The sequence below is a fragment of the Coregonus lavaretus genome (genome assembly GCF_964263955.1).
Source record: "Coregonus lavaretus genome assembly, chromosome: 23".
Classification (NCBI taxonomy): domain Eukaryota; kingdom Metazoa; phylum Chordata; class Actinopteri; order Salmoniformes; family Salmonidae; genus Coregonus; species Coregonus lavaretus.
This window is the reverse complement of record NC_140010.1, coordinates 9,300,592-9,310,839: the sequence shown is the minus strand read 5'-3', so window position 1 is coordinate 9,310,839 and position 10,248 is coordinate 9,300,592. Positions and strand designations below refer to the sequence as shown.

Genomic DNA, 10,248 nt, shown 5'->3' with positions numbered 1-10,248 from the left:
GCTGTGCGTGATGACGTATACACATAAAAATATGTTAAATGGTTTCCGTCGCATTTTTTACTCTGATGGATTTGTCAACATTTGACGTTATGTAGCGAGTGTGCCCACTCTGGTATTGGCACGTGCGCGGGTAGGCCAGCCTACATGATGAGATGATTAAAGACAAAATAGAGATTCATTTTATTTGTCAAACGGCAGCCAAGCATCTATGATCATGTCTCCAGAATAAGACCCTCGATATTTATTGGAAAGGTGCATCAATATTGAGCTCATAACCTTGCACTTTCACCAGCCTGCGAAATTCATAATCTATTTCATCTGTGGCCTAATAAACTGCATGCTTTCTCGACGAGTCCTAGTGGGATAACCACACACCATATCATCACGTGACTCCAAATTTACTTCGATATGATGGTTATTATATCAATATTTGCGCATAAAGACATTTCCACCTCGCATAATACATTTTACGATACAAAACTAGACAAAATGAGCATTTAAAACATTTACCGAAACTTCCTGTTTCCAAAACAACTGTCATTATTATTATTTTTTATATATATAGGGCAGTGGCGGCTCCTGAAAAAATTCTCAGGAGGGGCAATTTTTCTGATGATTTAGGTGACCTACACACATTTAAAAAAAGATATGTCCAGCAACAACATGAAGACAGGGGCAGCATATAAGTCAATACCAGAAGCATTTATTGACTGATCTCAAAAGTGTTGGCTTACCAGGGTTGGTGGAGCCCTCAGTTTCATCTTTGCCTCGCAAAGCTAACTCAAACACTCCGCAAAACTTCACACACTGGATTAGCCGGCTGAGGATGTGGCGGTTCTTGCTAATGTCGTAGTAAATATATTTGTTATAGTGAATATGGAATATGATATGTTGAGTAAAATGTTGTGCTAAGATCTATTTAGGTCAGGAGCTGGTTATAAGTTCTGTTCCTATCCAATAACAATGGACAAAAGGGTCCTATCTTGTCAGCCTTGTCAGCAGGTGGCCAAGGACAACACCCACGCCATAGGCCTCTCAGTTCTTCCAACTCACGAGTTCTTGCTCTGAGGACACACACACACACAAACACACACACACACATCATCACTGTTAAACACACACACACACACACATCATCACTGTTAAACACACACACACACACACACACACAAAAATCCCCTCTCTTAGGCTGAACATTTGAAGACAGAGAACCCGACTCAGAGCCAATGCAACAGTGACAGTAGCCTGGAGGTGACCTCGCCCAACTCATCAGGACCAATCAGAAGATCAGAACTACTAGATTGAACCTACTTCATTTATTGCATAAAATGTCTGCACACAATGTTTCGGGGCTCTCTTCAGATAATAATAATAATAATAATAATAATATGCCATTTAGCAGACGCTTTTATCCAAAGCGACTTACAGTCATGCGTGCATACATTTTTGTGTATGGGTGGTCCCGGGGATCGAACCCACTACCTTGGCGTTACAAGCACCATGCTCTACCAGCTGAGCTACAGAAAGTGGATACTCATGGATGCGCATTGCAATTGTAAAATGTCAACACAATTGGAGACACCACGTCATTTTTGGAGACATGTTATTGACAGTAAACTATTGTAGATGCGACTGCTAACTAAATAAAACATTTTAGCTGGCTAGCTAATCATCTTAGCTAAATGTGGGGCAAACAATTCAGTTATTTACCGTTAATTTGAGGGATTGGGGTGAAAGAAATCGAGTTACATAGTGATACTTTACGATATACTGTATTGACAATATCGCAATATTTTAGCGCTAGTTGGCTGTACCTGCACCAAAACACCATTATTGTTCCTTCATAGCTTGTTCTCAATCTTTTCACATTGGGAGCCAATTTGTTTTCAGCACTTTTATTTCCATGACTGATCAAAACTCGTTCTCATGGCTTTCTGATCCCTCTGCAACAGACATATGGTGCGCAATAAAATCACAGTATCGAATCGCAATACGTATAGAATCATGAGACTCGCAATGCTGATGCATATATCTTATCGTGAGGTTCCTGGCAATTCCCAGCCCAAGTTCATTTGCCACAACAAATCTCTTCGCTAGCAAACGCGATGTCTTCTCCAAAACGGCAATGTGTCTCCAGCAATGTTTACTTTTTTGACGTTCTATGGCATCTCCACTTTCCAAGCATATATGACCACATGTAATATTTTGGTAAGTGATGCAAATAGTGAACTATGTAGGGCCAGGATGTAAAATATATGTAGCTGCAGCAATTTCTCTTATCTGATATGGTAAGTAATGGGGCTTAATTTATAGCTCCCTAAGAGTTTGACGAACGGGTCCGTGAACGCGATTCCAGATATATTTACCTCTGAATAAACTGCCTTTATTACACCATATCCACCCTGTCCAAAGTCTCTACTTGGTCTCAGTTGGTTCTCCAGTAAACTTGTGATTATCAACACTAACCTCATCGTTGTGGCGGCGGACAGCTAGCCTGTATCCCTCGTCATCCAGTTGAGTGAGTGGCAATGTCTTTTTTCGTTCGTACCAATTTTTGGAAAATCCTCGGGTGTAGGACTTTCCGCCTTTAGTAGAAACCTGTTGAATTATTAAATTTGGTCTGGGAGGTCCTAATTGTTTCGTTGCCAATTTATCTTCATTTGTTCGCCGACAAAAAGGAACTTCTTTCAAACAATCCACTCTTTTCTCAGTTACGTTCATGGTTACGTAACGTATGACGAAAGCGCGTAAGTGCAAGCCCACAGACACCCATTGAGATTGTATTGAAGGCTCTGAAATTTGAAAAAAATAGATTTTACATGGGAGTCTATGACAGACTTCTGGGCGATTTTCAACCTGACTGAAATCGCCCCAAAAGGGGGGGGAGCCATTTGAAGCACGACTTTAGCCTGATTCGACATTTAGTGGCAGTGTGGCACTGTGGCAGATCAGACGTATAGATTACAACACTGATAACTACTGTTGCCGTGATATAATTGATTAGAAAAAAAATCCCTTCCTTTTCCCGTTTGGCAGTGCGTCGCCCATATCGCCCTATTGAACAGGCCGCCCCTGATATAGGGTATGACTAACATCTTGAGTATGACTTTACTAGCATAAAAACTGGAAGGAAACGTGGTTATTTACACACTGATTTGAAGTTATATGGTGGACGCCCAAAAATATGCTTTGACCCAGATATAGCTGCAGGAAGTAGTTTGGGTGCAGCGATTTAATTGTTTTATTACGAAATAGCCAGTGCAGCTGTCTTCGCTTCACAAGTAAGCAGGAGTGAAGTGATGGGGGAGCCCGAGGGGCTTTGCAGTGGCCACTCTGGTGTGGGTGTCCTCGGCAGAACGGTGTCGCTGTAACCAAGTGGTCACATATCGTTCTGGGTTCCACTGCGCAACAGTAGCTCGGTGGAGTTTTATGAATATCATGGCAGACATGGTGCAATTTTGTAAAAATAATGCTACGTTCTGAAGTTGTCAAACCTCCAACGGGCCTCTGCAGTGCACACATGTAGGCTCCAGTTCTTATCATTCGCCAGAGAGAAGACGGAAGAAACTACAATTTACCTAACTCTGGCTGCTGTAGCCTACATACTTATTTGGTTTGTAATTCTGTCGTTTTGCATGAAATTTTTGTGGTGATTAAATATATTTTATTTAGAATTTATCAGAATACATGTTCCATGTATTCTCAAATTGAAGAACGTGAGGTCCCTTGGGCTCCCCCATCACTTCACTCCTGCTTACATGTGAAGCGAAGACAGCTGCACTGGCTATTTCGTAATAAAACAATTATATCGCTGCACCTCCACCCCCAAACTACTTCCTGCAGCTATATCTGGGTCAAAGCATATTTTGGGGCATCCACCATATTGAATTCCCCTATAATTCAGTCAGATAATCTGTCTCACAACAATTTAAAATCGGTGTGTAAATAACCACGTTTCCATCCAGTTTTTATGCTAGTAAAGTCATACTAAAGATGTTAGTCATACCCTATATATATAAAAAATAATAATAATGACAGTTGTTTTGGAAACAGGAAGTTTCGGTAAATGTTTTAAATGCTCTTTTTGTCTCGTTTGTGTCGTAAAATGTATTATGCGAGGTGGAAATGTCTTTATGCGCAAATATTGATATAATAACCATCATATCGAAGTAAATTTGGAGTCACGTGATGATATGGTGTGTGGTTATCCCACTAGGACTCGTCGAGAAAGCATGCAGTTTATTAGGCCACAGATGAAATAGATTATGAATTTCGCAGGCTGGTGAAAGTGCAAGGTTATGAGCTCAATATTGATGCACCTTTCCAATAAATATCGAGGGTCTTATTCTGGAGACATGATCATAGATGCTTGGCTGCCGTTTGACAAATAAAATTAATCTCTATTTTGTCTTTAATCATCTCATCATGTAGGCTGGCCTACCCACGCACGTGCCAATACCAGAGTGGGCACACTCGCTACATAACGTCAAATGTTGACAAATCCATCAGAGTCGAAAATGCGACGGAAACCCATTTAACATATTTTTATGTGTATACGTCATCACGCACAGCTTTATATACAAGTCAATTTGATGGAAACCCATATCTTGTGGAAAAATAACCATATTGTTTTAATGCGGATTTTAGAATATTCACATGAAAATCTGTTGCCAGTTGGATGGAAACCTAGCTAATGTCAAACATATCAATCAACATGAAGGCTGAAGCTGCAATGCTAGGTTGAATCCCCCAGATGGAGGCAACGATCCATAAGAAGAGGTGCAGCCAAAGTGAGGAACAACAGCAGAAAATGAATGAATGGAATAAAGCCTATTCATCCATGCAAAATTGTGAATTTACAACATACAGAATACCGCAATGACTGAGAGATTATAAGAAAGGATAACAAGGGATTCAAGTGCACTATTAATGGAAAATATTGTTTATGTAGTACAAAATATTTTGTGGCATCAATTATTACGTCTTCAATTCTCCATTGGAGCTTAAATAGGCTGTTTTGTTTTTAAACCAGTTTGATATACATATACATCACAGGAATTAATTTAATGTTAAAAGCATATATCAAACCGCAATTCATACATAGCCCTCTACACACACATACAACATCCAATAAATACTTAAACTGGCAATAAATAAATAATAAATACACCCGTTTTTCGCACAATATTTAAATGGGTTAAATTATACCTTCATTAGCATAAATAACATAATTTAAAGGTTGATCATTTAAATTACAGGTTTAAACAATGCTATCCCTCAAGTTCAGCCAGTGACGATGTTGGTGATGATTGATAAACAAGAAGAATAAGTAGTAGTGTCCTCTACGGGGAGGTGCTGGTGGTGTTCTGTGTATTCAGTGACCTTCTGGCCATTCTAGAAGAAATAGCAGCATCGTTAGCATTTCAACTTCAACCATGTCTGTCTTTTACATTCTGTCTTCTCCTCTGGCCCTTGTACAGGTCCTTGTGCAGGTCACTTACTCTAGCCAGCCATGTAACTGGAGAGTATAACTGAGTTAGCCTACAGTGAGTATTACACGATGTATATGAATTGATGACTTACTCCAGCTGAATGAATGTGTGTCGAACCCAGGCCTCTTTCCAGTGGCTGCAAATCTCTCCATCTTCAGTCTCGAATCTGTGTGGAACCCAAGATGACAACATTTAGACAACTGTCCTAATCTCGTCCTTACTCATTCATCTGGATGCAGATGGTCAAAGTAGGCCTAAACATTTCATTTGTGACGTTCTATGTTCTGTGCTAGTAGGGATGGGAGGTTCTTACATGACAGCCTTGACACAGGGAGGATTCTTTTTCTGTAGTCTGGCTCCGATGATAGGAACATTGATCTTCTGCCTGGAGACCTCTGTGCAACAGTTGTGCACCTTGTCTGCTTCTGAAGAGTTAAAGAAGCATATTCAACATTTTTAACCCACAACCACCACCCCAGTCTTAACTTCCCCTGTACAGCATATTTGTAATATCTCATTTACAGAGTTAATAACACACATACATATTAGGGCTACACCCATACATTTTCCAAGGGTTTGAGATCTCTTGGCATAATATATTATTTGTTGGATGAACAGATGCAATGTTGTTGGTTCAAGTCCTGCAAGGGCTATACCCCCACAATTCACTACAGGAGTAGACTACTTACCAGTGCCAGTGGCCGTTAACAAGAGGAAGAGAGCGAGGCACGCCATTGGTCCGTAGCACAGCTGCATGGTTGCTATCGAGATGTTTTGTTGTGTTCTTGACTGATTCAGAAGGCTAGAACCGGCTAGAGGAGAGGAGATGACTGATCTCTCCTGACCAGAACCTCAGCTTTTAAAAACTAAAATGAGGAACTGGATCTAGTCTGTCCGGATCTCTGTTTTATTTTTTGTTAATTATTTTAGAGTGGGGAAGAGGTTGGCTGGGGCGACTGGGGTGCTTCTGCTTAGTCAGACATTTCCAATAAAGATTGCATAATTAAGACCAAGTTTCAAGTTCAAGTTTGAACTTTTATTTGTCCCAGAGAGCAATTGGTTTTGCAGCAAGGAGCACATGAGACGTAAAAACATATAAAAGACCCACATGAACCACAATGATACTGAATACAAAGGTAGTACATACAACGCTAGTGCATCAGTCATGGGTTGACAGCCATCAATATGAATATAAACTAGATGGTAATTTTCCATAAAGAAAAACTGTGGGACTTGCTTTAACTCTTTAAAAGTATTTTTGTGGTAGTGGAAGTTTAAAACGTTTTACTTAAGTGAAGCAGTTAAATACAGACAAAATTAAATTTGGTACAATTATTCTGATTACTTTGATAGACTACTATATCAACCTTAATACTTTGGATTTTGGGGCAGTTAGATCACACATTTCATCAGAAGTAACTACACTCAGACTACTAGACTTTTATACATTCTCCTACATACCACAGTATATGAAAACTAATAATAGAGTGCAGAAGACAAGGAGGCATTGGTGAAGTTTTAAATGAATTTAATAAGAACTATTTTATCACAACGGTTTGAATGACAGCAGGATGTTCTTGAAGTCCTCTCTGGGCTGGAGGGGGATCAGTAGGCAGAGGGACCCACTGGCAGGAGAGGGGCACCCCTTCCCTCTGAGCACCTCTGCCCCCAGGGGGACAGTCAAGTCAAGAGTTGAATTTGAATCTACTTGAAGTTATAAACAAAGCACATTTATTGAATGTGCTGGAAATGTGCATGACATGATTTTGTCTGATTGTGTGGATTATCCTTCAGAGCTGTTAGGAAAGAAAAGGCCAAATTTGGTCAATCATAATGTAAATATTCAACATGAAGAAATGTAACCACACTAACATTCATAGACAGAGCTATGGATGAAAGGACAACCCATCCATGAGATCAAAATCATTTAGAAGTTTTAACCATGTGCCAAGAATCAATGGCTGTACATATAGAAAAAAAATGGATGCACCAATTGCAGACTGTAGCCTTAAGCTAATGGCATGAAACAAAATCCTGACCACAGTACACAATGAAATGCAATAACAGATATACAGTGCCTTGCAAAAGTATTCATCCCCCTTGGTGTTTTTCCTATTTTGTTGCATTACAACCTGTAATTTAAATTGATTTTTATTTGGATTTCATGTAATGGACATACACAAAATAGTCCAAATTGGTTAAGTGAAATTAAAAAAATAACTTGTTAAAGAAAATTATACAAAATAAATAACGGAAAAGTGGTGCGTGCATATGTATTCACCCCCTTTGCTATGAAGCCCCTAAATAAGATCTGGTGCAACCAATTACCTTCAGAAGTCACATAATTTGTGAAATAAAGTCCACCTGTGTGCAATCTAAGTGTCACATGATCTGTCATATGATCTCAGTATATATACACCTGTTCTGAAAGGCCCCAGAGTCTGCAACACCACTAAGCAAGGGGCACCACCAAGCAAGTGGCACCATGAAGACCAAGGAGCTCTCCAAACAGGTCAGGAACAAAGTTGTGGAGAAGTACAGATCAGGGTTGGGTTATAAAAAAATATCAGAAAAATGGAAAGAATATGGCACCACAACAAACCTGCCAAGAGAGGGCCACCCACCAAAACCCACAGCCCAGGCAAGGAGGGCATTAATCAGAGGCAACAAAGAGACCAAAGATAACCCTGAAGGAGCTATAAAGCTCCACAGCGGAGATTGGAGTATCTGTCCATAGGACCACTTTAAGCCATACACTCCACAGAGCTGGGCTTTATGGAAGAGTTGCCAGAAAAAAGCCATTGCTTAAAGAAAAAAAGGTACTCTGGTCAGATGAGACTAAAATTGAGCTTTTTGGCAATCAAGGAAAATGCTATGTCTGGCGCAAGTCCTTTTTTTAAACCCTATGCGGATTTCTGTTTTCTCATTCGATAAGTGTTTCTTGTTTTTAATTAACATATTTATACCATTTTTTACATTTTTCATTTTTAGTCATTTAGCAGACGCTCTTATCCAGAGCGACTTACAGTTAGTGAATACATTTTTTTTTATTTTTTTTTATACTGGCCCCCCGTGGGAATCGAACCCACAACCCTGGCGTTGCAAACGCCATGCTCTATCAACTGAGCTACATCCCTGCCGGCCATTCCCTCCCCTACCCTGGACGACGCTGGGCCAATTGTGCGCCGCCCATGAGTCTCCCGGTCGCGGCCGGCTGCGACAGAGCCTGGATTCGAACCAGGATCTCTAGTGGCACAGTTAGCACTGCGATGCAGTGCCTTAGACCACTGCGCCACTCAGGAGTACATACCACAGCATTGTTGAATACTGGTTTCTGATAGGCTAGAAGGGCATTCTAGAATGGACATTTAAACCAGATAACGGGACAGTTGGAAGATATATCAGGACAGTTGGAAAATATATCGGGACACCTTGCAAATGGGCCTACACATGCAGACTGTACTTGCTACAAAGTTACAGAAAGCTAAATGAATAAGCACAAAAAATGAAATGTAATACATTGTAAACGCAGGTCCAATGAACCATTTTTTGCTAGCTAGTTAGCTATTGATTTGTTTTTGCAGAGACATATTTTTTGAAGCATCTGATGACCTAACGTTGTGAATGACGAACATGAATTTCTCCGGTCCCTACTGTAGTCATAACGCAAGTGATGCAATGCTGTCAAATCCTCCCACCTTACATTTCTAGTATGACTAGCTGTTTTCAGAATCTTCTATTTTTGAATTTGTTTGTCATATTGGCAGGTTTGCTAAAAACAAACTATTTATCTAGCTTCCAGCCTAGTGTTTGATATGCAATGTGATCTCCTCGTAATGGCGAGTGTCCTGATGGGAAGGCACCATGCCAGGCAAAATTGGGCATAATCAGCTCATTGTTATGGATGTATCCAAATGAATGTAAAAAACCCCCAGCTTAAACAAATTTTAAATGCAGCTATTTTGCTGTTATTCTGGCTGCAGAGGTCGTGACTGTGATAGCTGTAGCTAGTTGGATGGCTAGCAAGCAAGATTACGTTGCCAGCGAGCATGGCAACGGAACATATAGAATGAACAACTGGGTTGCGTCCATAAATATCAAACTAATCGAACGAACAACTGGGTCGTGTCTCTAGCAACCAAAAAATTAGAATGTATGAATTGCTTAAAAATGAAAATATCAACGAATTTTTTTTATTTTACTGGTAAATGTGTGCTTTAGTATTGTTTTCTTTGGTAACAGTGGTTCAGTGCCGTCAGAAAGTATTCACACCCCTTTACTTTTTCCACATTTTGTTGTGTTACAGCCTGAATTTAAAATGGATTAAATTGAGATTTTTTTCACTGGCCTACACACAATACCCCATAATGTCAAAGTGGAATTATGTTTTTTGAAATTTTTGCAAATTAATGAAACATGAAAAGCTGAAATGTCTTGAGTCAATAAGTATTCAACCCCTTTTATGGCAAGCCTAAATAAGTTCAGGAGTACAAATTTGCTTAACAAGTCACACAATAAGTTGCATGGACTCACTCTGTGTGCAATAATAGTGTTTAACATGATTTTTATATGACTACATAATCTCTGTACCCCACACATACAATTATCCATAAGGTCCCTGTTGACCAGTGCATTTCAAACACAGATTCAACCACAAAGACCAGGGAGGTTTTCCAATGCCTCGCAAAGAAGGGCACCTATTGGTAGATGGGTAAAAATAAAAAAGCAGACATTGAATATCCTTTTGAGCATGGTG

The 10,248-nt window shown here is 39.9% G+C and overlaps 1 protein-coding gene across 1 annotated transcript; it reads right to left on the bottom strand.

Moving 5' to 3' along the window:
• Positions 1-4,990: 4,990 nt before the first annotated feature.
• LOC311150605 (uncharacterized protein) lies at positions 4,991-6,284 on the bottom strand. The gene is made up of 4 exons (XM_084188091.1): positions 6,182-6,284; positions 5,806-5,917; positions 5,584-5,658; positions 4,991-5,394 (listed from the first exon to the last, which is right to left on the bottom strand). Exons 1-4 carry the CDS (start codon positions 6,246-6,248, stop codon positions 5,343-5,345), a joined length of 306 nt encoding a protein of 101 aa, XP_084044217.1. The 5' UTR covers positions 6,249-6,284; the 3' UTR covers positions 4,991-5,342.
• Positions 6,285-10,248: the final 3,964 nt, after the last annotated feature.

Bases quoted from the DNA above. Each gene is read 5' to 3' on its own strand.
- LOC311150605 (XM_084188091.1), bottom strand. From the start codon at position 6,248: ATGCAGCTGTGCTACGGACCAATGGCGTGCCTCGCTCTCTTCCTCTTG. The intron at 5,918-6,181 runs GTAAGTAGTCTA...TTAACTCTTCAG, and splicing joins GTTAACGGCCACTGGCACTG to AAGCAGACAAGGTGCACAAC. The intron at 5,395-5,583 runs GTAAGTCATCAA...TATTTCTTCTAG, and splicing joins CACACATTCATTCAGCTGGA to AATGGCCAGAAGGTCACTGA.